This window comes from Micromys minutus, assembly GCF_963924665.1.
Source record: "Micromys minutus genome assembly, chromosome: 6".
NCBI classification, from domain to species: Eukaryota; Metazoa; Chordata; class Mammalia; order Rodentia; family Muridae; genus Micromys; species Micromys minutus.
In genome coordinates, this window is record NC_137975.1 from 21,700,539 (window position 1) to 21,726,951 (window position 26,413).

General features: G+C 38.9%; 1 protein-coding gene across 1 annotated transcript in view; it reads left to right on the forward strand.

Annotated features, from left to right (window-relative positions):
* The window catches only part of THSD7B (thrombospondin type 1 domain containing 7B), a gene marked incomplete at both ends in the record, with an annotated part of 731,038 nt that overhangs the window by 155,377 nt on the left and 549,248 nt on the right, over nt 1-26,413 (forward strand). The window contains 2 exons of the mRNA XM_080917661.1: nt 4,310-5,120; nt 25,465-25,713. Of these exons, the coding sequence (XP_080773787.1) occupies nt 4,310-5,120; nt 25,465-25,713 (1,060 nt within the window). The remainder of the gene's footprint in view (nt 1-4,309; nt 5,121-25,464; nt 25,714-26,413) is intronic.

Below are 26,413 nucleotides of genomic sequence, written 5' to 3' on the forward strand. Positions count from 1 at the left end.
TAAGTAGAGAAATAAATATATGTTAATGCCTAGCAATTAATTTAGAAGTACCTGTTTCTACCTCATAGAAGTTAACCAGCTACCTCTGCTTCATTTAAACTGGCCGAGGTAAACATGCCAAAACCAATAATATCTTCACTCTGTGTATCAGTTTAAAACGTTTCTCTAGAGAGATGTATGACAACGTAATGGTTTAGAGAAATACTGTCCTAGCTACTGAACTCAGCATGGCTTCCTGCCTCTTTTCCGTTTAAAATATGTACAGTTACTGACCTGATGTCAAAAAATACAAAATGAGTTTATATCATTTAGTTATAGTATCTGAGTATGATTTTGATTTTTGCATATGTTATCTTTTTAAGCCACTCACTTTTGAAGCTTGCATTTTTTGTACGAACATGGACAAGGGTTAAAAAATATTTCAAACTTTAGGCATATTTTATATAAATGCATGCATTTTGTTTTTTTCTCCCCAGAATTGCAAAAGCCTTCAGGACTGTGATTTTCATTCATGGGTACTAAGAGTTCATTGCTGACTAAAACTGAATAAATCATGAATCCTTTATTTGACTCATGCTTGAGAAATGCAGATCACTACAGACCAGCTGCCCAGAGCTCTGATCTTGTGCATTTTGTCTACAATTTGGTTTTCATTTGTCCCAAGCATATGGGATTCACTTTACACAGGCTTCTTATTTTCTTGTCTTTGTCTGGCCTCAACATTTGTCTTTCTACACACACTGTCCAGTATTTACACACACACACACACACACACACACACACACACACACACACACACACACACTTTACAGGTTAGAAGGCAGAGTCTGTGCACACCCACAACTGTTATTACTCCAATTCTATCTAAGGAATTCAGATGAACAAACCAGCAGCTTCCCCTGTAACAGGAGTCAGATCTGTGATTTTAGCAGTCTATGCTTCTTAATAATTACATCTCATCATTCATAGTTCTAGAATAATGATGTCATTTGGTAGCATTTTGTATAGATGAAAGATGTAAAATCTCTCACAAGAATGGCCACAAATAAGGTTTGAGGTATCAATAGTTTCAACTAACAACCAAAAAAATGAGCTACTTTATTTTCGAAAGTCACTGAAGGACTTTTAATTAGAAAGCTATTATAATGGTTAAAAAATGTCCTAGTCAAACACATTAAAAAGTACAGTATCTATTTGATAGTATGTTTTGACTGGATGAATTTTAATAATAGCCTTTTCAAGATTTAGCTATAACAAATTGACTTTCCTTTTCTTTCTTTAATTCACACCAAAAGTCATGCATGGAGAATTGAGTGTATTAATGCCAGAGCAAATAGAGATACCCTGGTAGTTATTTTTTTTTTAAATCCCAAGGTATTTACAATATGTTTCCTTTTATACTCTCTAATTATTTTAAAACCTTATATGATTGATTTTATCTGTAAGCCTCACCACCATCATTTTTTTTAATTATCTCCCTATAGAGTGGATTTTTTTTTTTTTTATAGAAACTAACATAGTAGCCAACAGAGTGAACAGTGGGTAGGATATCTTAAAATGAAATGGCGCCACACCATCCAGGTTCCAGAGCCTGCAGGCAATAGTCAGCTAGCAAGTAGCTCTGTTTGTGAGCTATAGCACTGCGTGGTTCTTATGAATATAACACTCAAGTCAGCCATATTTGAAAGTACCACTTTCAAGTGTAGTTACTTTATCATGGTTAGTCAATATGGGGACAAAATGCCAGATGTGAGCAGGCAAACGCTAGGGTATATTACTAAATAAAATATGGTTTACTCCAGAACAATATGTCTTCTCATTTCAACAAACCCTCACAGTGTTGACCTCTTCTATAAATGAAGGAAGTATAGTCCCCACATCTTGACAATGTAGTGCAATCAGAAATGCTAGGTTTATGTAGCCCAAGTATAGACAGGAGAAGGAGATCACACTCCTTCATGCTTACGAATATTCCTAAACCTGTAATTGATTGACATGTATAATATATCCCATTAGGTGATTAAGCTGCACTTGAGTGGCCTACAAGACTTAGAAATGGGATGTCTGTATCTTCTTTCCTGCCCAGTGTAGATTACTGTGCTTCCCTGGATGCAGGGTACCTTAATGATCTTCAGAGTCTTCCTAGTGGTCATAGGTTGTACAGTTAACTTTGCTAAACATCCTTACGTTCGGGTTGCATATGGAAGGAGAGGGAAAGGGGAGTATTACTTTTTTCCTTTGATGTAACAAATTACTATTTTCTGTCCTTGTGAAACATGCATGATCATGATGGGAGATGGCTCAGGGGGTGAAGTGTTTGTTCCCCATGATTAGGACATAAGTTCAATCCCTGCAACCCATGTTAGAAGAGTGGCCCATGGTGGCTTATGCTTATAGTCCTAGTTCTTGGAAGGCAGCAGACCCCTACAAGTCACACAGGCTAAGCTCCTTGGAGAGCTCTATGCTAGGAGAGACCTTGTCTCAAAGAAAATAAAGGAAAGAAAATTTTAAAAAAGGAAAGTAATGAATAAAATTAAATATATGACTGGTTCCCTGAGGTTGTCTTCTGGCTTCTTTGAGAGAGGCTTTGCTGACTAACACCATCTTGCCTAATCAGACAAGATGAAAAGAAAATTTTCTTTTTACCCAGAAACTCATTAATTAAAGGGTCTGCTTTTACAAGCTAAGATTGGAAGGTTGGCCTGGAGTATGAACCTACCAGAAATCAAAACCAGTTAGACATTGTGGTTTGTAAAGTCATTCCAACTATTTGGGAGGAATGGGTAAAAAAAAAAAAGGGGGGGGGGACAGGGACAGGGGGCAGAGGGGCAGAGGGGCAGAGAGAGAAAGAAAAACAAAAGGTAAAGGGGAAGAGGGGTACAGGGGCACAGGGGAAGAGAAGGGTAGATAAGGTGAGAGGGACAGAGGGAGAACAATTGCTTAATCCCAGGAGTTCAAGGCTAACCTGCACCACACAGGAAGACCAAGTGTCTTTAGAAGGGCATAGTATTTCATTTTAAATACTAAAACAAAGGAAGGACTAAATTCAGGCAATGGATACTTGGGTCATGAGTGATATCAGAAAGCTAGTTCTAGTTTTGACTGTCATTGATTTGTGTGTGTGTGTGCGTGTGTGTGTGTGTGTGTGTGTGTGTGTGTGTGTGTGTGTAGTGGGTAAGTACAAAAAGAATATTCAACAACAACAAAAACCATGTAAAATCCAATGAAAATCTTCAAAGCTTCAGAATGGGCTATTCAAACTGTATATAATTTCACTGACATGTATAGAATTCAAGACTGCTTAATTTGATTGTATGTGTAGTGATTTATATAAAGTTTTAATTAAGAAGATCATGTGTTAAATAAAACAAATACCTCTCCCATTTCCAGGGACAGAATTGCCATAGTGGAAGCATATACCATATACTTTCTCACTGTTGTTCTCTGTGTTAGATTTCTTTTACTTCCCGAAATTAACCACAGAAAAAGCTAACCCAAACTCAGGACAACTATTTAGAAAATAAAAATATATCAGCATGTTTCAATTTTTTAAAATGCATTTCTCTTTTGATCTGTGAAATGTGTGAAGAACTGGAAACGTAAAAATTCTACCCTAGAAATATCTTGGTTGCAGGCTGTTTTTTTAAAAATTATTTTTATTATTAATATTTTTGTGAATATGGGTGTTTTGTCTGCATGTAAGTCTATGCACCGTGTGCTTGCCTGGTGCCTGGTGTCAGAAAGTGGCTTTAGTTCTTCTGAGACTGAGATTACAGACACATGAAATCAGTCATGTGGGTGTTAGGAATTGAACCTGGAATCTCCGGAGAGCAGCCAGTGCTCTTAAGACCCGAGCCATTTTTCTAGTCCCTAAACATTTACTGAAAAACTACCTAGCTAGAATGTTTTAATACTAATTTAGAAGAATTAATATTGAACTATATATAACGGTTTGGGAACCTAACAATCATAATGGTTGGATCATTTGTTAAATGGCATTTCCTCGGCACTGCATCGTATCATTGGTACTTAGAACACCCCTACAGGTTAGCACACTCTTTATCTTCCACTTTACATGACTAAAGAAATACGGCTCACAATAATCAAGTAAGTTTTACTAGTATGGGTTTCTGATGAGAGATGGAAGGCAATTGCCCCACTGTTAAAGCTGAGACAGTGACTAACTTCAACAACATCTTGCCTCCATTGCTAGCCAAATTTGTGAGTTTTGTACAGCCCGTTTACGTAGACAGCCTTCTCTTTCCACCAGAGTTGAAGAGTGATGGAGAGCCTTGTTTTCCTATCTCAGGTCCCTGGGGAAGGTGTGCAGGTGACTGCGGACCAGGCGGAACCCAGAGTCGTGCCGTGTGGTGCTTTCACATAGAAGGGTGGACGAGTCCCATGTCGAACTGTGATGAGAGCAGCCGACCCCCGAAGGAAAGGAGCTGTTTCCGCGTGTGTGACTGGCACAGTGACCTGTTCCAGTGGGAGGTGTCCGACTGGCACCGCTGCCTGCTGGCTCCTGGGGCCCAAGGAGAGCCCAGGCCTCGGGCTGCGGAGTGTGTGACTGCGCAACACGGTCTACAGCACCGGACAGTGCGCTGTCTTCAGAAGCTCAACAGAACCATGGTGGCCAGCGAGATCTGTGAACACTTTGCTCCTCAGCCTCCCACTGAGCAAGCCTGCCTCATCCCTTGCCCCAGGGACTGTGTGGTATCCCAGTTCTCTCCATGGTCCACCTGCCCCGAAGGGTGTGGGAAGAAACTGCAGCACAGAACTCGCGTGGCCATCTCGCCTCCTCTGTACGGAGGTCTGCAGTGCCCGAATCTCACCGAGTCCAGAGCCTGTGACACTCCTGTTTCCTGTCCTCTTGGGAAAGAGGAATATTCCTTCAGCCTTAAGGTGGGACCGTGGAGCAAATGTAGACTCCCGCACCTTAAGGAAGTCGAGCTCAGCGGAAGAAATGTCCAGGATTTTAGCTCTGATTCAAACGAGCAAGTCACCCAAACACATCAGAGTTACAAAGCACACCACCACTCCCAGCCTGGGGGTGTAGAGATAGGTTTTCAAACCAGGCAGGTGTGGTGTACCCGAAGTGATGGAACAAACGCCCTGTTAAGGTAGGATGGCTTTCCTGCTTGTCTTTCCTTGATCTCGGATATCATAATGAGCCTGCTTGTAAGGGTTCTTTGTGATCTCCATAAAGAGAAAATAATTGCAATGTGGGATTTTAGAGACTTTTGTTCCACTTAAATTTTTCTACTTCTATTAGGAATGTCAGATGTTTCATAGTGTAAGCAGCCTAGGTTTTAAACTTTTATTTCATTTCTCTCCCCCTTTCTCTCCCTCCCCCTTCTCTCTGTCTATCTCTATATGTCTTTGTATCTTTTCATCTTCCTCTCCTACCCTGCTGTGTGTCTGTGCGCAGGTGTGTATGTGTATGTGTGTGTATGTGTGTGTGTGATTATGTGTGTGTGTATGTGTGAGTATGTGTGTGTTTGTGTGTGTATGTGTGTGTGTGATTATGTGTGTGTGTATGTGTGAGTATGTGTGTTTGTGTGTGTATGTGTATGTGTGAGTATGTGTGTGTTTGTGTGTGTATGTGTATATGTGTGTTTGTGTGTGTGTTTGTGTGAATATGTGTGTGTTTGTGTGTATATGAGTGAGTATGTGTGTATGTGTATGTGTGTGTGTATGTGTGTATATGTGTGTGTTTATATATATATATATGTGTGTGTGGGTATGTGTGTATGTGTGTTTGTGTATGTATGTGTGTGTATGTGTGAGTATGTGTGTGTTTGTGTGTTTATGTGTGAGTATGTGTGTGTTTGTGTGAATATGTATGTGTTTGTGTGTGTATATGTGTGTATGTGTGTGTTTGTGTGTGTATGTGTATGTGTGTATGTTTGTGTGTGCATGTATGTGTGTGTGAGTATGTGTGTTTGTGTGTGTATATGTGTGTTTTTGTGTGTGTATGAGTGAGTATGTGTGTGTATGTGTGTGTATGTGTGTATGTGTGTATATGTGTGTGTATGTATATGTGTGAGTATGTGTGTATGTGTGTTTGTGTATGTGTGTGTATGTGTGTGTTTGTGTGAGTATGTGTGTGTATGTGTGTTTGTGTGTGTGTGTGTATGTGTGTGTATGTGTGTGTTGCACAAATAAAGAGGGCCAAGCACAGTCTCTGGCAGGAATAATCACTTTTCTCCTTCCACCATGATGGTCCTGGAGAATCTATCTCATGTTTTCAGGCCTGGCAGCAAGTGTGTTCATCCACTCGGCCATCTCTTCTACCCCACCATGTTTTACATCCATCACACAAAGGTTAAGTCTTTCATTTCCACATTTCATCCCAGTGGGTATCAAAATAGAACTAAATGGTTTTTATGCTAAGGAATCAGCTTTGCTCCCAGATCTGAGATATAAATATGTCAGTGTCCCCTGACTTTAACAATGTACCTGTGGTGCTTCCAGCTTATTTCTGTTTTCATTTCTTTACTACATTTTCTACTACTAGAGACATTCTTACATATCTGAGCTGAATATGTTTTTATACTGATAACATTGTTAAAACATAACCTGAGTCTGCTTTGGTTTTTAGTATTGGTTAATTGAAAATGAAAGCTTACTTGAGCAATAATTAAAATTACATTCTGTATAGGGATTAAGCTCCTAAAAGAAACAATTTTAGGTTTTAAAATTCTATAGATGTATTCTTTTAAATATGTAGTCCAAGACCATCATGAATAAGCTCATAAAACCTTGTTGAAAATGTGGTTTGTTTTCCTCCTTGCTACTTTAATGGAGGTGTTAATAAATTTTGACACCCCCTCAAACACACGTGATTGAGGCACCTTTCAATAATATTTAAATGGCCAAATAGTACAATGCTATTCTCCAGCTGTAATAACCATCATCAGGTCCTCTTACTGGTGATCACAAAAGAGCCCCTCCCCTGTGCAGTAAGGTGACGACAGTGTTCTCTCCATGGTACTTCACAGGCAAGTGCATTCATCTCTGACTCTTCATTCCGATTCCTACTGTAAAACAAAGGTATTGAAGACTAATTTCTGCCACTTCACTACCTATTTCTGAAAAGCCTAACAGACTAAATAGATGATTAGGATAATTTATATGAGCACATATGTAGGATTCTTTTAAAAAGACCATTGTGGTTTAGTATTTCTTGTTTCTTTCATGAACAATACAGACAGTATTCTCATTTTTATTAATCTGTGTATCTTTACCAGCTTCCCTTTTGTTGAAAAGTAGACTTTGTTTTATTCATTTGATTTCACTGAAACTGGATTTTCAATACAACATATTCTGAGTAGTTTCTCTCTGCCAATCCTTTCCAATTTCTCCCTGCCTCCCCTTCAAACCAGAATTCTTTTTCTCTTGTCTTAGAAAACAAAACATCTCAGGCAGTATGCCACAGAAGCAAGTGTCATTAAGGTAGTAAGGTAGAGCCACCGTAAGTAGAACTATTGTTTTATTAGACTTCTCTTTTTTTGCTGTTTCGTGGTTTGATTTGCAACACCTTCAGGGCATCTCATGGCTGTCTCTGACTACAGTTCCAGGGGACTCAACACTTTCACACAGAGATGAATGCACACAAAATTTTCAATGCATATAAAAAAGTGAAACAATAAAAAAAAGAAATGAAACAGAATATTGTTAGTAATAGCTCAGGTTGGAAGTAACAATGTCATAAAATAATCTTAATATAAAAACTATATAATAAAATGTATTATATCAGCTTTCTTTTTGTTTTACTTTTTCTCCTTTTTGAAAACATATCAAAAGGAGGAGGGGCCCTTGGTCCTGTGAAGGCTTGATGCTCCAGCACAGGGGAATACTGGAGCGGGAATGGGTGGGTGGCTAGGGGAGCACCTTAATGGAGGCAAGGGTAGGGGTGGTGATATGGGGGTTTTCAGAGAGGAAACTGGGAAGGCAGATAACATTTGAAATGTTAACAAAATAACCAATCAATTTTTAAAGTATATTTTTGATACAATATATTCAGAGTATGGTTTATAATAATAATAAATAATAAAAGACAAAAATGAATGAATCAGAATAAAACTAAGGAAGCAGATAAAAGAGAAACAGAAAAGATGAGAAACACATGTAGATACAGAGACACACATGTTCTTATACATGGGAATCCCATTATACATGGGAATCCCATACAAACACAAATTTGAAAGATATACTACACACACCAGAGGATCTGTTAGGTAGAGAGAGAGAGAGAGAGAGAGAGAGAGAGAGAGAGAGAGAGAGAGAGAGAGAGACAGAGAGAGACAGAGAGAGACAGAGACAGAGAGACAGAGAGACAGAGAGACAGAGAGACAGAGAGAGTCCCTAATGCCTAAACAGGAGTTTAATTCTCAATTTAGGGGGTACAATCACAACATGCACTTGGATGGTAATTGTTGAACTAAGGCTAATATTAGTACATTTAGTGCCTGGGGCTTGCACCTTCTTCACTCTTCTTATAGACCATAGATTGAACAATTAGTATCACATCCCAATCATTGCACTATCTCCAATGACTAACATCCACTTTCTTCCTTCAAAGTTCTGGGGGCTTGCTTTTACTGTCTTCAAACCTGGGTTTTCAGAATGTCAATGAGCTGACAATGTATCCCATGTAGCCTTTTCTGAATAACTGCTTTCCAGTTGCCAGTGTGCATTTACATTCTTCAATGGGCTGACCATGACTTAGTCCAGTGATATAGGTGATAGTGTGTGAGTGGTATTTGTACAAGCCTCTGCCCACCAAGGGGCATAGGGATGATGTCAACTGCCATCCCCCTGAAAGAGTGTCTCTCTCTGAATCTGGAGCAAGGCTGTCAGGCAGCATGCGCCAGAAATCCTAATGTCTACTCTCCAACAATACTGGAATTGTGTGTTGTGCGTGCATGTATGTATACATGTTACATATGTACAGCCACACTAGTCTGTTAGGTAGATACTGGGGATTTAACCCTCTACCCCATTAGTCCAATGCCCTCTTTCTTTTCATCACTGATGTATGTAATACTGTATGGTACCACAGATCCTTTCTCCAATCCCTGGTGATCATTTTGGTAGCTTCCAGGTTTGGGCTATTGTGAATACAGTTACAATGAAAAGAATTATACAAATATTTGTGCATGCAATGTTTCAACTGCTTTGTATAGATTCTAAGGAGGGCAGTGGTTGTGGCAAGAGTGTGCTTGGCTTTTGTAAGAAACTGTCACACATGTGGCTGGAGAAACAGCTCAGTGGTTATGAGCACACATCCTTACCAAGGATCTGAGGTTGTTTGCCAGCACCCACACTGGGTATCTCCCAATCACCAGTCACTGTAGATGCATTTAAGCTTCCCACATACAGCAGGGCATTCAAGGCTCTCCTTTGACATCTGAGTGCATACCTTACATGTGGCATACAACCCACAGATAGACACATGCAACCAGTTAAATTAGGTTAAATAATAAAATAGAAATGCCAAATGTCTTCCAAAGTACCTGAACCATTTTGCATTACTACAATCAATGCAAAGGAATCCCAATATGTTTGCATCCCAGCATTTATTGTCAGTGTGTGATAATTAATGTTTCAACAGGTGAGTGGTCCTGTCTAATTTCTCATGGCACATAGGTGTTTGCCCCTTAGTTTTCAGTATCTGCCCCGTATAATGTTCCCTGTGATTCTTGGAGCTATAATTTGCTATCTGTTGTTAATTAGGAGGTAACATTTATGAAAAGTAACATTCATGAAAAAGTCCCCAGGGGTTGAGTCTTCCAGGGACTTCTGACTGTCCACACTGCCCCTTGATCAACAACTGTGAGAATTTTCTGCTTTGGCATAGCTGCAGGGCTGGTTTCTACTTCTGCTTTTTCTTCAAAAGGCTGTGTTTTGTTTTTTTCTTTTTCCCTCTGCTGCTTGCCTCTCCAATTTTGGAGTCGGTTGGATATTAGTTTAAGATGGATCCAAGGAGGATTGTTGTTTGTTGGTCTGTGTAGCTTCTCTGTCCAAGGCCCTTGTCAACCTGGATGGGTACCAGAAGTTCCTATGATCTGTTTAACATTTAAGGAGCGCATTGAACCAGAGCAGCTCTCTCTACATTCTGATGCGAAATCATATCTCATGAACATTCATTTCATTTAATCACCAAAGGTTATGAGATGCTTCATGTATTGCCATGGAATGACAGTTGTTAGGAAAGATGGTGTTAGTGAGGGCATTCCTGCAGCTCCATCTTCTACGGCCGAGACAAAAGTGTTGCCCTTGCAAACCATTCACTCCCATGGGTGACAGAGCTGTCTTTTTTTTCTACAGGACTTGGGAAACAGCTGGCATTGTCTCACAAGAGTTTGATGGAAAGGTTGAAATACATCTTTCCACAGAAATGTCTTTCTTTCCTTATTTCTTTATTCCTCCCTCTTTAGTTTTATATAAGGCATGCATTAATTATAATGAATTATTAATTGGTTTTATAATGCCTTTTTCTCTGTACCCTCCACTTCTGCCACTGTTTCCCTCTTACTCCCAATGAGTCCTGAGCTCTTTCTATAATTCACATTCAGCCTTTGTATCCAGTTTTTGGTTTTGTTTTTTTTCTGACTCAGTGAGTGTAATTACAACTACTACATGAAATGAGCAACGGGATATTTATAGGAACCCAGACTACTTACCCATGACCACACCACTGAAGAAAATGTCTCTTCCTCCCGCAGCAACCATTAACTGCCTCTAGATTCTTAGGGAGGGGTGGGATGTGTGAGTCCTTCCTCTCCTATAATGAAATATCAACTGGCCAGTCTTATGTAGATGACCCAGCTGTGGAGAAGGGTCACAATGCCCTGGCTATGTCATGCTATGGTACATCAGGATCCCCTAGATGGACCTTAAGTTTCTCCTAATCCATGTGCTTTGTCTAACAATAAAAATCTGCTTGTACCCTCCCCTGAATCTGACTTCAGTCCTTTGGCTTTTTGGCTGGTCTCTGGAAGGCAGCGGGGTCAGAAGTGTTGCATTCATCTATTTTGACTATGACACCTGCTGGCTTTTGTGCTTACGGCATAGGAAAAACCTGTCTCCTCTTCTGTAATGCAGTTCCTGCAGTGCTTTGTTGAAAGTCATTTTCTCGGTCTAGGACACAGCTTTAATGGATGCCCTTTTCTGGCCATCACATCGACCACCCTGCCCTTCAATAAACACCCCAAGCAGTTGTCCTTTTCTGTCATTTGCAGTGCAGATGTTGGGCGTGGTTCTCCCGGCTCTTCTGCTCACTGTCATTGATTTTCCTCTTGGAATTCCATTTTTCTTAATGATCTGTTTATTTCCTTTCATGTGTATGGGTGTTTTACTCGCATGTGTGTAAGTGCATTATGCGTGTCCAGTCCTCACAGTGGCCAGGGGCGGGATGCTGGGTCCATTGGAACTGGAGTTACAGATTGTTGGAGCTGCTATGTGGGTGCTGGGTGCTAAACCTGGGTCCTCTGCAAGAGCAGCAAAGGATCTTAACCACCGACACATCCCTCCACTCTTCAAATCTTTTGTTTTTAATGGTCTCATTGCACCTCCTACATTTTCTCTTTTATTCTGATAAAACTTTTTCCACATTCATTATTACCTTTAAAATCCCTGTCACATAGCCTGTCAGTCCTCTCTCTATAAGTGGCTACTGAATTTCTATACTACCTTAACCTATGAAATGGAAATGTCTATTGTATTTTTGTCTTTATTTTACCTTTTATTACCAAAGTAGAAGTACCTCTGTGTTAAGAAATAAGAGTTTGGCAGTGGTGGTACACACCTTTAATCCCAACACTTAAGAGGCGAATGTCCCAGCCTGTCTACAGAGTAAGTTTCAGGATAGCAAGAGCTACACAGAGAAACCATGTCTCAAAGAAAATGTTTATTAGCCTTATCCAGGCAGTGGTGGTATATTCCTTTAATCATAGTACTTAAGAAGCAGAGGCTAGCCTGGTGTACAGAACAAGTTCCAGGACAGCCAGGGCTGCACAACCAAAACCAAAACCAAACCAAACCAAACCAAACCAAACCAAACCAAACCAAACCAAACCAAACCAAACCAAACCAAACCAAGCCAAACCAAAGGAAACCACAGACAAACCGAAACAGAAACTACAAGAAAACAGAAAAAGCAACTATATATATTAAAACAATCATCAATAATTTTTTAGTTGGTTGTTTTGGTGCATAAAACTTAAATGAGTATATTTAACATTTATTTTGATGCAGAAAACATTTGGTATGGGAATTCTTTTAAGACCCATGCTTATTTGGACTGTAAAGTCCTCCCACCACTTTCGTTGACTAAAGACAATATGCTGTCCCCCAAGAGGAACAGCTGAAGTATGACACATTTTAAGACTATAAATAGAAATATCAGCTCAACATTTCAGATCAGATTGTTCTTTTATTTTATTTTCATGTGTGTCACCAAACTCCAGTTAGAAACGCATTTCCCCTTGCTGTTTCTCAGCAAGCACAAGCAAACCTTAACTGCATCCCCATGTTCTTTTAACCAGTTGCTCTTAGAAAGTACCCAAAGGCCCTATGATTTCCTCTTGTGTTACCAAGGATCGGCATGGAATATGGTTACTTTTTTCACTGTATCTTTATGTTCACGTTTGCCTTTTCTCCTCATTCATATTGATGTAATTTTACTTTCCGTGTATTGATTGGAGATCAACAAGTTTTTTAGAGTATTTTGCAGGTGCTTGCTCTGAATATCAGTCCTCTTTCTCTTGGGTGGGATATTCTGTCAATGTCGGTGAGACCTAGCTCATTTAGAGAACAGCTTCTCTTGGCTTTTGGTTTAAAAGACAGGTGAGGTGTGGAATCACCCCCTTGCTCTTGTTCAGGGATGGTGAGTCCTCAGACCTCGTAGCATTTATTTATGAAGCTGGGAAGACATTCAGTTCGTTCACATTCACAGCTATTTTTTCTTCTCTGCCACTTGGTCTTTTACTTCTCTTTTACCAGTGATGCATATATAATACATATTTTTTGAAACAACAAAATTAGAACTTGATATTTAAGGGTTTTTTTCACACAATATGTTTTTTTTATTCTTTCTGCTCCCCATGGTCTTCCTAAATCCTCCCTAGCTCCCTATGCACCCAATTTCATGTTCTTTCTGGACCTTGATTTTTTTAATCGAGTAAGCTATTCCATAATTTTTTCTTTTTAATATTTTTATTTACATTTCAAATATTATCCCCTTTCCTTGTTTCCCCCCAGAACCCATCTATTACTCCCTCCCCTTACTTCTATGAGGGTCCTCCCTCACCCACTCCCTCCTGCCTCCCCACCCTGGCACTCTCCTACACTGGGGGATGGAACCTTCACAGGACCAAGGGGCTCCCTACCCCATTGATGCCCAACAGGGCCATCCTCTACTACATATGCTTCTGGAACCATAGGTTGCTCTGTGTGTACTCTCTTGATGGTGGTTTAGTCCCTGGGAGCTCTGGGGGTCTGTTTGGTTGATATTGTTGTTCTTCCTATGTAGTTGCAAACCCCTTCAGCTCCTTCAGTCCTTTCTGTAACTTGTCCATGATGGTGGGCTGTGAGCATCTGCCTCTGTATTTGTCATGCTCTGTCAGAGCCTCTCAGGAGACAGGTATATTAGGCACCTGTCAACATGGTATCAACAATATTGTCTGGGTTTGGTGACTGTATATGGGCTGGATCTTCAGTCTCTGCTCCACACTTTGTATTTTCTCCTGTGAATATTTTTGCTCCCCCTTCTAAAAAGGACGGGATCATCCACTCTTTTCCTTCTTCTTGAGCTTCATGTAGTCTGTGAATTGTATTTTGGATAATCTGAGCTTTTGGGCTAATATCCACTTAACAGTGAGTGTATACCTTGTATGTTCTTTTGTGATTGGGTTACCTCACTCAGGATGATATTTTCTAGTTCCATCCATTTGCCTAAAACTTTCATAAATTCATTATTTTTAATAGCTGAATAGTACTCCATTGTGTAAATGTACTCTGTATTCTTTTAAGAGGCACACAGAGGTCATATGCCTTTCAGATCCTCAGTGAGAATTGACTCCTCCCTGTGGTTGGATACTCTTCTGCTTCATTTGCTTATTACCTCTTTTCTCCCTCCCTACATCTTAGAATTAGGGATTTTCTAGTTTACCACATTGGGAAGGATAGATTCTTCTTAGCTGTTCTTTTGTTTCTTTCTCTCTTGGAATTGATTTCTTACTACCTAATAGTTGGGGCGGTTTCCTTTCCGGGTACACCATTTATTCATGTGTGTTTTGCAGGGCTGGTTTGGATATCCTGAGTTGTTTTCATCTTGGAACAGTCTTATTACTTCATAAATTTTAAAAGATAATTTTAGTAGACATAGAAACATTGGCTGGAAGTTATTTACTTTCAGGGCTTGAAATATATCATTCCATTCATTCCGGTGAGTGCTGATGAGCCACCTGCTATTGTTCTAATATTTTTGTCCTTTTATTTAAGTTGGCATCACCGTTTATGCTTTTTTTATTGCCATGTTTGATTTGAAATTTTGTTACCTTGACTATGATATTACATGGAGAGATAAGTTTCTGGTCATGTCTACATGCTTCTTGTATTTGGATATTTGTCTCTTTCTCAAATGCGTTAGTGTTAGGGTTAGGCTCATTGCCTATGCTCCTTCCCCTCCCCTGATATGAGTCTGTAGTTTGTACTAGCCTTTGAACAGATAGATGTACAGGATGTTTTCAGTTGTGGTAATGCTCATTGTCTTCATGGAACTGTTTTCATCTCACTATGTCATACAGTATGAAATCTTTGCTGCTGCTTTCTGTTTTCTAGTCATAGTGTTTCACTTGTTGATTTATTTTTAATTATACTGATGGATATTCATTTTTAGCATGTCTGTTAATGTGTCTTTTTCTAGGGCATAACTTCTTGAGCCTGCATTTTGTTATTATTGTAAGCATGTCTTCGGAAAAACAACTTCCTAGAAATATAGTGAAAAGAAAGATCTATACAAATCTTGTTAGATATTGCCAGTTTTATTTTTCTTCATAGCAGAATTACTGTGTCAAGATTTCAAATATTATTACCTGGCCTAAGTACTTTTGGCTATTTAAAATAACATTCACAGGTAGCAATGATTAGAGTCTCTTGAAAGGAGTAAGGGGGTATGTCACTGAGAGGTAGGGGGGGGGCTGAGGGAAAGAGACATACACAGAGAGAGTCAGATAGACAGAGACAGACGCACACAAGAGACAGAGACAGACAGAAGCAAACACAGAGACAGAAAGACATACACACAGAGATGGGAAAGACAGAGACAGATAAACACAGAGAAAGATAGAGACACACACACAGAAGAAGACTGACAGAAAACAGACACACACAGAGAGAAGACAAACAGAAGAGAGACACTCAGAAAAAGACAGACAGAAGACAGACACACACATACACAGAGAGAGAGACAGGCAGACAGACAGACAGACACATACACAGAGAGAGAGCAGAGAGAGAGAGAGAGAGAGAGAGAGAGAGAGAGAGAGAGAGAGAGAGAGGCATGCAGTCAGGAAGACTCTGCCCATATTCTGACACCAGGAGTGCAATGCTAGAATGATGTAAAGATTAACTTCCTTTACTTCCCCACCTCTTTGGAGAGGGAGGAGTTGGTGTGGAGGAGAGGATTTTAGCTAAGACCTAACCATTGTCACCCAAAGCTCAAGCCAACAAATAGGCTTTTAAAATGTAACCATAGAATCTAATAAATCCAAGTGTATAGCACTAGGAATAGTTCTCACAGTAGTGAACCAAGCAAAACCATGAAGGTGAACTAGTCAGCAGCTTGTTAATTTTAGCTGTGACTGCTCTGTCGTTTTCCTGCTCTTCCATCTAGAAATCTCTTCTTTACTGGGTGATCAGTTTGCTTCTCTGTGAAGCCCTTGTGGCTTTGTCTCACCTCAGTATCTTCTCTGTAACACACACCCTCTACTCTGTATCTATACATCATTCTTAGTATTTTGTCTGAGAAATTTGGAGAAGATAAAATCTCTTATATCCTGAGACTTGTACTACATTTTAAATCTCAGCTGGATAATGTTTTCTAGTGACAGGAAATGATTATAATACTTCACACATTCAAGTGTTCTATAATATCACACTAAGGATATTCCTCCTGGAGAATTTAATGCCTCAGTATATCCGAACTTACATCTGTGTCTACAGAGCAATCTCTGTTCCCTAGGAGCAACCAAACTGCACATAAACAGAATTCCATACTGCTATTTCAGCATTACAGTGTGATTCTAGGTTTATTACCCATTGAAAAAGATTTAAATTGTATGTATCATAACAAGAAATTAAGAGGAATTTTAACATTATGGTTTGGTTTCATTGAGCTTTAGAGAGCCAAAAGCTGACAATCCCACAAAGTGTGGCATTGTTTCTAAACAGTGACCTTACTTAGGTCAATGTGCTTTGAAAGTGAGAAATGCATCAGGTTAATTTGGTAAGACAGAATGTTTAGAGAATATTTTCAAACTCTCAGCAAAGAAAAAAAAAAAAGAAAAAGAAAAAGACTTTCATTAGCTCTAATGGTTTTTCTTTTTATGTTAAAGTCACTTCACATTGTGAAAATCAGCCTTCAAACAGCTTTGAAAGTGTTATGCAGATAAATTTATTTTCAAAATCTTACAGTGCAGTGGCTAGAGATGATCATTCTCAGCCATGGTCCTAATGCTGTGAACATTTAATTCAGTTCCTCCTGTTTTGTTGACCCCCAACCATAAAATTACTTTTATGCTACTTTATAACTGTAATCTTGCTACTTTTATGGCTTATAGCCTAAATATCTGTGTCTTCTAGTGGTCTTATGGGGTCATGATCTACAGATTGATCACAACTGATTTAAGTGATGTTCTTAACTTGATGCATGCAGGCTTTATTTTAGATTTTTATCCTTAATATATTTTAGGTGTGTGTTCCTGTGTGCCTAACAGATGACAGGTATCAAAATCAACAAAATACACATATCACATACAATCGTCTAGTCTGTCTTCCCTTAGTCCTACCACAGTTTTGGCTCAGTTCTTCATTCTCATTTTATGTTTTGGTATTATTGTCATGATATTTCAGATATTCCCCAAGTTATAATCTGGTAGTTACAGAAGTGCCCATTACCCTGCATTTATGTCACAATTTGAGGTATCTGCTGCTGTGTGGATAACAGGGTTTCTTCAATGGAGAGTTATACTCTGGAATGGCCCACTGTTTCATCAGGCATCTCCAAAAGTGTCTTCATAGTTGCAATTTCATTGTTGCAAAAATTCTTTTTGACTATAAAGTTACTTTGGAGGTATTAAATTCTATAAACTGATATTGTGTAATTTAGAACAAAATGAAAAGAAATGGAAAAGGGTTCTCAGTTAGAGACTTTCCTCATACATTTTAATTACTTTAATCTTTACTTTTGCTTTCACCATGTATGAGGTCGATTTAAATGTAGGAATATATTGATTTAGAGAATAGATCATTTTGTGGCTTTTACAGTGCTTTGAGTCATGAAACTTTTCAGATTTCTAGTTAAATATAGATAAATGAACACAACACCTCTTTCTTCTGGATCTGGACCCCCACTTAAATAATAGTAAGTGAACACAAGAATTGATTATCAAAGTAAAATGGAGAATTTTCTTTGTGTGAAAAATACTTGGAATGATTCAATTTATACACACAGTGCATTAAACATGTTCTCTGTGTTTGTTACATTTCACACTCCATGTCCCATGGGAAAGTATTTCGTTAAGATATTACCTAGGCCTGGGAAGAAATCATATAGGATGTTTAGTCCAGTGTCTGAGTCATCCCAAACAAACTCCACTCCCTCCTCCTCTGCTTTGAAGGGGACCTTGGAACATTCACCTATGTTACCAGAAGATGAATTTTCAAGATTGGCAAAAGGATGAGGCTAGAAGAGTAGCTTCACCAAAACCTGCGACAAACTTTCATAAATAACAGTAACAGAATAAAGACATGGAACTGGGGTAAAGGGAGATGGTTATTTTGACAAAACACTGAGATGTGGGGTTTCTTGGTAGCTCTGCCTAAGCCTGTTCTGTCTTAACACAGGATTCTTGAAAACATTAGGAATTACAGGCACTAACTAGCAGAAAAAAATGCTTCCTAAGACACATACACAGGAAATAATTTATGTACCTGAAGAATACAAGCTATGTGTGTTAAATATTGTTCTGTTGTCCTAAATGTATAGTGGAGATTCATAGTATCGGCAAGAATATTTTCTTCCTTAGTGAATCTCTGGGTTGGAGCTTAATGGTAGAATTCCTAACTAATATGCAGAAGGCCCTAGGTTATATATCTAGTATCATAAATAGGAAAAATATTTTCTCTACTCAGCATTTATGGGTAAGTGCACACACACACACACACCTCTACACATGAAGTTAGGGATCGGGCATGCTTGTCTGAACAAAGGCAAACTGAAGGGTTAGGACTGAGGAAGATTTTGGGAAAATGAGCTGGTCAACAACTGGTCAGTTGATGATGTTTACCCCTCTGATGAGAACCACATGCAATAAAGTAGCTTTTCATTTGTGTTGGAGGTCTTAACTATAATTCCTAGTGACAGTGCTATAACAAAGTATAGTGAACATTAATAAATGTTGAAAATTTTTACTCATATATGTGATCCAATAGTATAATATTGAAAAGAAGTAATAGAAATAAAGAACTCAAGAAGAGTGAAACTTTTTTGGGGGGATGGCTCTTGTTTTGATTTATTTTGTTTTATTTTCAAAACAGCAATACCATGAAAGAACGTTAACTTGAATAAATAAATAAATGTAGAATTGGAATTAACACAGAAAATAAAAATAAATAAAATATATAAAGTAAAACATTATTGAAAATGACTTCAAAGATGAAAAACCTATATACTTCTATGCAAGAATTTGAATTATGGTTGGAACAATAGAATTTCCTTATACAGAAACAAATGTGAAAATTTGGCCTGGTGGGAGGGGAGAAATCCAAAATTTATACACACACTCTCAAAAGCTACAAAATTGTGATTTGACATGAAATTTTAAAATCTGTCTACAGAAATGTGCTACAGACAATAAGAATGACAAAACAACAAGAGAATATTTGTATCATTGAGACCGACAGTATTTACTGATACATGTCTGAAGCTGTATTATTCTGAATCTCTCTTCTACCCTTATGTGCATTTGTGTATATGAAGGCGCTTTTTAAATTCAATTGGTTTGGAAAACAAATGAACCCCCCAAAAATACCTATAGGATACCTTGGGGTGACCTTAACTAAGCAAGTGAAGGAACTGTATGACAAGAACTTTAAGAATCTGAAAAAGGAAACTGAAGAAGATCTCAAAAGATGGAAAGACCTCCTACACTCATGGATTAGCAGAATTAACATTGTAAAAATTGCCATCTTGCCAAAAGCAATCTACAGATTCAATGCAATCTCCATCAAAATCCCAACTCAATTCTTCATAGACTTGGAAAAAGCAATTTTCAAGTTCATCTGGAATAACAAAAATCCTATAATAGCAAAATCTATTCTCAAGAAAAATAATCACTTCTGGGAGAATCACCATACCTGATCTAAAGCTATATTACAAAGCAATTGCAATAAAAACTGCATGGTATATTCAGGTAGATAAATGGAAGAGAATCAAGAACCTAGAAATGAACCCACACACCTATGGTCACGTGTTCTTTGACAAAGAAACTAAGAACATTCAATGAAAAAAAGGACAGCCTCTTCAACAAATGGTAGTTCAATTGGTGGCCAGCACGCAGAAGAATGCAAATTGATCCTTTCGTATCTCCTTTTACAAAGCTCAAGTGTAAGTGGATCAAAGATCTGCAAATAAACCAGCTACACTGAAACTATTAGAAGAGAAAGTTTAGAAAACCTTAGAACACATAGGCACAGGGAAAAAATTCCTGAACAGAGCACCAATGGCTTGTGCTCTAAGAGCAAGAATCAACAAATGGGACCTCAAGAAATTGCAAAGCTTCTGTAAGGCTAAGGGCACTGTTAAAAAGACAAAATGGCAGCCTACAGGTTGGGAAAGGATCTTTGCCAATTCTACATTTGATAGAGGGCTAGTATCCAATATATACAAAGAAATCAGAAAGCTAGACTATAGAGAATCAAATAATCTTATTAAAGTATGAGGTACACAACTAAAGAATGATTTATCTGCTGAGGAACATCGAATGGCTGGGAAACACCTAAAGAAATGCTCAACATCCCTAGTAATCAGGAAAATGCAAATCAAAACAACCCTAAGATTACACCTTACACCTGTTAGAATGGCTAAGATCAAAAACTCAGATGACATCAGATGCTGGTGAGGATCTGGAAAAAGAGGAACACTCCTCCACTGTTGGTGCAGTTGTAAGCTGGTATAACCACTCTGGAAATCAGTCTGGTGGTTCCTCAGAAAATTTGAGATAGTACTACCTGAAAATCTAGCTATTCTACTCCTGGGCATATACCCCAAAGATGCTCCAACATAAAACAAGGACACATGCTCCACCATGTTCATAGCAGCCTTATTTATTATAACTAGAAGCTGTAAAAAACCCAGATGTCCATCAACAGATGAATGAATACAGAAAATGTGGTACATTTACACAATGGAGTATCACTCTGCTATTAGAAACAATGAGTTCATGAAATTTCTAGGCAAATGGATGGAAGTAAAGACTTTCATCCTGAGTGAGGTAACCCAGTCATAGAAGAACACACATGGTAGTCACTCCCTGATAAGCAGATACTAGCCTCAGAAAGCTCTAAATACCCAATACCCAAAAAACAATCCACAGACATTAATAAGCTCAATAAAAAGGAAGGCCAAAATGGGGATGCCTCAGTTCTTTTTAGAAAAGAGAACAAAACTCTCATGGGAGAAAATGTAAGGTCAAATAGATGAATAGGGATTGAAGAAAGATCACACAGAAACCGCCTCACCTTGGGATCCACCACATATGCAGCCACCAAATCCAAGCACTATAGTTGATCCCAAGAAGTACTTACTGGCAGAATCCAGATAGAGATGCCCCCCCTCGGGGACTATGCTAGTGTCATATAGATACAGCTGAACATGCTTGGAGCTAACCATTGGTCTGAACTGGGGGATCTCAATGATTTTGCTAAAAAAATTACCTAAGGAGCTGAAAGGGGTTTGAACCTCATGGAAAATAACATCATCAACCAACTAAACCCTCCAAAACTCTCATGGAGTAAAACACCATCCTTTGTGCACACTCTGAGAGATCTATTGATCCAGTTGAGTATGTAGCTCAAGATAGCATTGTCTGGCATCAATGTGAGCAGAGGCTTTTTTCCAGAGAGGGTATGTTTTCCCAATGTAGAGGAATGCCAAGGCAATGGATTAGAGAGGGGGATCAAAAGGGAGTGCACCTTTGTGAAGGCAACTGCAGGGGAAGGGGGATGGGAGCGGGGCAAGGTAAAGGGATAGGATCTCAAATGTAAATACAGAGTATCTAACAAAAAATAGATAGTTTAAAATCATAAAATGAGAACAGGGACTTTGTATCCTTTTTGTGGTTGTGGGGAAATCTAATGCATTTTCACCTGGTTCTGGAAATTTCTGTGTTCCTTTGCGTGTGGACCTGCATCATTATAACCTTTGCAATCCTCAAATCCCATTTGACCCTCTTTCTCTTCCTTTAGACTGAGATTACTCTCTGTCCACTTGGATTTTCTAAAGTCATCACCATAATGAGACATGTAAATTAACTATATATGCAATTTTCTTTGGGTATGTAAACTTGCATATTCATAGATTCTAAGAAATAGAGTCTGAAGATTAAGGGCATTTTCTTCACCCTAGCCATATGGGCCAGGTCACAGATCAGATATCTGTGTTGGATATGAAATCTTTGTAATCTGGAAAACACCAAAAACTGGGGGCAGACAAGAAAGGAAAACAGCAATTGCCTCTAATCCAAATGTGGAAGTTACTTGCTGAAGCAAACCATAGATTTAAACTTAACGAGAAGTGATGGCTCACTCTAGAGCCACATGTGAGAGATCACAGCCTAGAAATAAGGATTCTGGTTCTCTTGAGTACCATGTTCTCATGTGGAAGTAGTTGTATGATATTTTAGTTGCTAAGCAAAGAAAGGACATCTCTTTTGTAGGTCTAAGGTTCTATTTCATGGTGTTCTTAACTTTTGTGTTGGTGGGAGACAGTGGTTTCCTACACACATATTTTTTGTTTTTGTTTACTTGTTTGTCTATTGGCTTTATTGTCACAGAAATGGGTTAGACATAGAGATTGGATTTGGCTCTGGTCTGCAACATTTAAACTCTCCAAAAGTTCAGTCATTTGGCCTTGTAGAATCCTTAACACAGTACAGCTGACTTCTTTTCTCACTCTTCCTGTCTCCCAAGTTTCTGTGAAGCTTACTGCACATCTTTACATCCTACGTCTGTATACACTGCAATGTCTGTTCAGTACACACATGTGCACAGAGCTTCTATGTCTCATCCTGTTAAAGCAGGCAAGAAAAGTAAATGCAACCAAAAGTTCCCCAATAGGGAATGAGTGCTAAACAAAGCCTATATATTAGAACAGTACTCAGAAATAAAATTTAACCAGAGCATTTCTAGCTTATCATTATGGATAGACAGAGCAACATATATGTGCATATACATGTAAACAATATTTAAGCAAACATTTAAAAAATCTGAGGCTACTGTATATTATCTATAAACACATTGATAATTAACTAAAGTATAAGGCATGGCACAAAATAGTATAATTAATATTGAAAATGATACTTCTAAAGAACAAAGAGGGAAGTAATCTTATGGTAGACATTGGGAATTTTATATGAACTTGTGTGTTTAGGTTTGCTTAAGGGCATCTGGGTGAACTATTTAGTCTTATAAGAAAGGTAGAGAATCTTTTTTTTTAATTTCCCATTTATTTTTTAAAAAAATATTTAGTAGATTTAAAGCAATCCAAGTTGTGGAGCTAATGACCTAAGGTACCTTAATAAAAACTTTTATTTTGTAACACTTTCTGTTAATCTGTGAGCATAAACATGTCCTTACATTTCCAGAAGAGGCTAGAAACCAGGGGAGTTTTTATGTTGCAATGATTCCCTTTACAGCTGAGCACTTGCAAGGTAATTTACAGACGACAGCATGATCTATAAATGTCAAGCGGGCATAATTATCACAGCATCTCCAGTTTGAAAGACAAATCCTCAGCTTAAGCCTGTTTCATTAAAAAGGCACACTACCTTCTATGAAGGGATCGATTCCCGTTCTGGTGTGGGCAGGAGTGTTCATTGTGTGCTGTTGTTTATAGGGTGATTCCACTCACAGATAGGTCAGCACAAATCTAGGGCTGGGGAGTGCCTGGACCATGCTGCATTGTCCTTTTTCTTCCGTAGATACGGAACCTCAGTACACAAGAGAATAACTGGATGCAGACATCAAGGTTCAGATATCTATAATGTTCTACATAGGGTACTCAGAGTTCCTTGATTACAAGGAATTTCACAGGTCTAACTAGAAGGGAAATGGATATGGTACCTTTAAATATTATTATTATTATCATCTTCATCATCATTAATTTAACTCAGAATAGAAGCTTGTAAAAGCTACATCTAAACCAAACCAATACACATTCAAGTAAATATAAGTCCTTAAGAAAGCAAAAGATTAGGGGTCCTTTACAAAATGTTCCATGTTTAATCCCTGCCTTGACTCAGTGAGGCCAGCTGGCCAGAGAGTTGCTGATCTCTGCCTGTCTCCACTGCTCTGCACTGAGATTAGAGGCATTCACCATTATCCCTGAATTCAAGTAATAGATCAAACTTGGGCCCCCACGCTTGTTCTACGAGGGTTTTACTGACTGAGCCGCTTTCCTGGGTCCTGAATCTTTTTAAGATGGAAGAGTGAAGGGCATTTTTAAAAAAGGAAAACCATTTTTTAAACCTACAAATGACTTGAAAGAGTTCAATAGATTTCAGAATCTCCTTGCTTGGACTGTCAGGGCAAATGCCATGTACTTGGTTGACAAACAAAAAAAAAAAAAATAGAGTTTCTCAATCTCTGGAACCTGGGCATCTAGGACCAGGGTGTGGTGGCCGCATTTTTTTCCCTCATCCCTATAAAACTTGGGTGTAGCACTTGCCAAGTTTTATAGTGTAAACACTCTCATTATGGTTGTTTTCTATGTTATTCACACAAAGTCAAGTGGTTTGAAATTTAGCACTTGGGTCCAACTCACTACAGGTTCACATCCCAAAAGCATACTAGTATCTCAAGGCTTCACATGGACTACTCCCCTAGATGAAGCCATTTTTTCCTGGACTCCTATCTGCCTTTTGAAATATCAGCATCATTGACAGCCTTCTCAGCTGGCTTATCACCCCCTCCGTCTCTTGTGCTTCTCAGTGGTATAACTGTCATGGTGTTGACTTCATCATTATGTGTTTCCTCTAATATATCTGCTTTCCAGACAGACTCTTGAACTATTTGATACTGCTCAAACTTTACATGTGAAGAAAAAAATGATGCTAAGTGCCAAATAGTGTGTAGAAACATAATCAATAACCCATTTAACAAGAAGTGTCTCAATAGTTCTAAGAATAGATACCTTAGTCTAAACCTTCTATTTGCTTTAATTGGATGGTGAGCAAATTGCATAGGCTCTGTGAGTCCAAGTTCTTCTCTTTGCAATGTAGATATAATCAAATGTAACTCAGAATATAGCTGTAAGAGAGCACAGCCCAAGCCAAATCATTAAGGGTTAATAGTTTACAACATGAAGGAGACACTTTGGGTAAGGATGTCTTCTCTAGGCATCTCTCTAGGGTGAGGCGGTTTTGTTGCTACATGTTAAACAGGGTAAGCACTGTTAGTATTTTTTTGAGATGGGACCTTACCTAGAACTCCCAATCTCAGGACATACTCCTGCCTCAGTCTCCTGAATAGATGAGCCATAGGTATGTTCCACTGTTTGCAATAAGTTTGTGTTCTTAATGTTTAATATGTATTATGGTTCTATACTGATGTCTGTACCTTTAAAAATCCGATTAAAATGTCAAAATAGGGCAAGTGAGATGATTCCGGTTGTTAAAACACTGCTGTCCATCCCGACTCACATGATTGGAAGGGGAAACTCAACTCCACAAAGCTGTCCTCTTTCCTGCACATGTTTGCCTTGGAACACACAGGCATGCCCACACACAAACACACACACACACACACACACACACACACACAAAGAGAGAGAGAGAGGGAGTGGGGGAAGGAGAAAGAGGGGATCAAATTAAGTTTTAATCCTTTTCTTATAGAATTTCACAATGCTGGTTGTATTAGTTACCTATATTTCAATTTTCTTTTCTGCTATCATTCTTTCAGCCTTTGCATACAAGATTCCTTCCCACTGACTGTCCAGCCCTGTGTGATGCCAAAAGACTGTGAGACTTCTGAATGGTCCCCATGGAGCCCCTGCTCCAAAACCTGCCGTTCTGGGATTCTGTCACCTGGAGTTAGAAGCAGGAGCCGGAATGTGAAGCATATTGCTATTGGAGGTGGCCAGGAATGCCCAGAACTTCTTGAGAAAGAGACCTGCATTGCTGAAGGGAAACTTCTGCAACCATGTCCCAGGTATTTCACTCTTGAATGTTTTAATAGCTATAACCTCTTTGGAAGTGGTGATAGAAAAAATAGGGTCAGCAAAACTGGTTAAGACCTGTTTCTACTGATTCTTTCTCAGTATAGATCTCCTTTACTTTGGGGATACAGGGCAGTGAATTAAGGCAGGGACTTCAGTGCAGAATCTCACCATTCAAGTTCTGTTTCCACAGCGCTGATGCTACAGAATTCCCACAGTGCCTCAGTGTTTCTCATCTTCTGGTGCTATCTGCTTCTGCTAGTGCTTCACAAAGAAAATGATGAAAGGGCTTGTTACATTTACCTGGTGTAAAAGACACTTGTAAATAGTTGTCACTAGTCCAGAATCCTTGACAACATGCCCACTGTTTAAATAATGCCATCAGCATAGATACGAAATAGTCCCTTGGTGTTGTGTTATTAATGAGTTGCAGCACCCGAGTTCAGATCCTCTTATGCCCCTGTATCTTTGCCAGTCTGTGCCAAAACTTTTCTTCCAGAGTCCCTGGAGAGCCAGAGGATATTGAAAACTGGCTCACTATCCATTACAAGCCGGAGTCTAACATCTTTATATTCATTTGGGGTTGGGAGAGGCTGCCTATATTGTATTTGGTAAAGGCCTCCAGGGTATTTCTTTTAGGTTGTGGGGTTGTTATGAACTCAAAGCTCATAATGACAGAAGTCCCTGAGGACA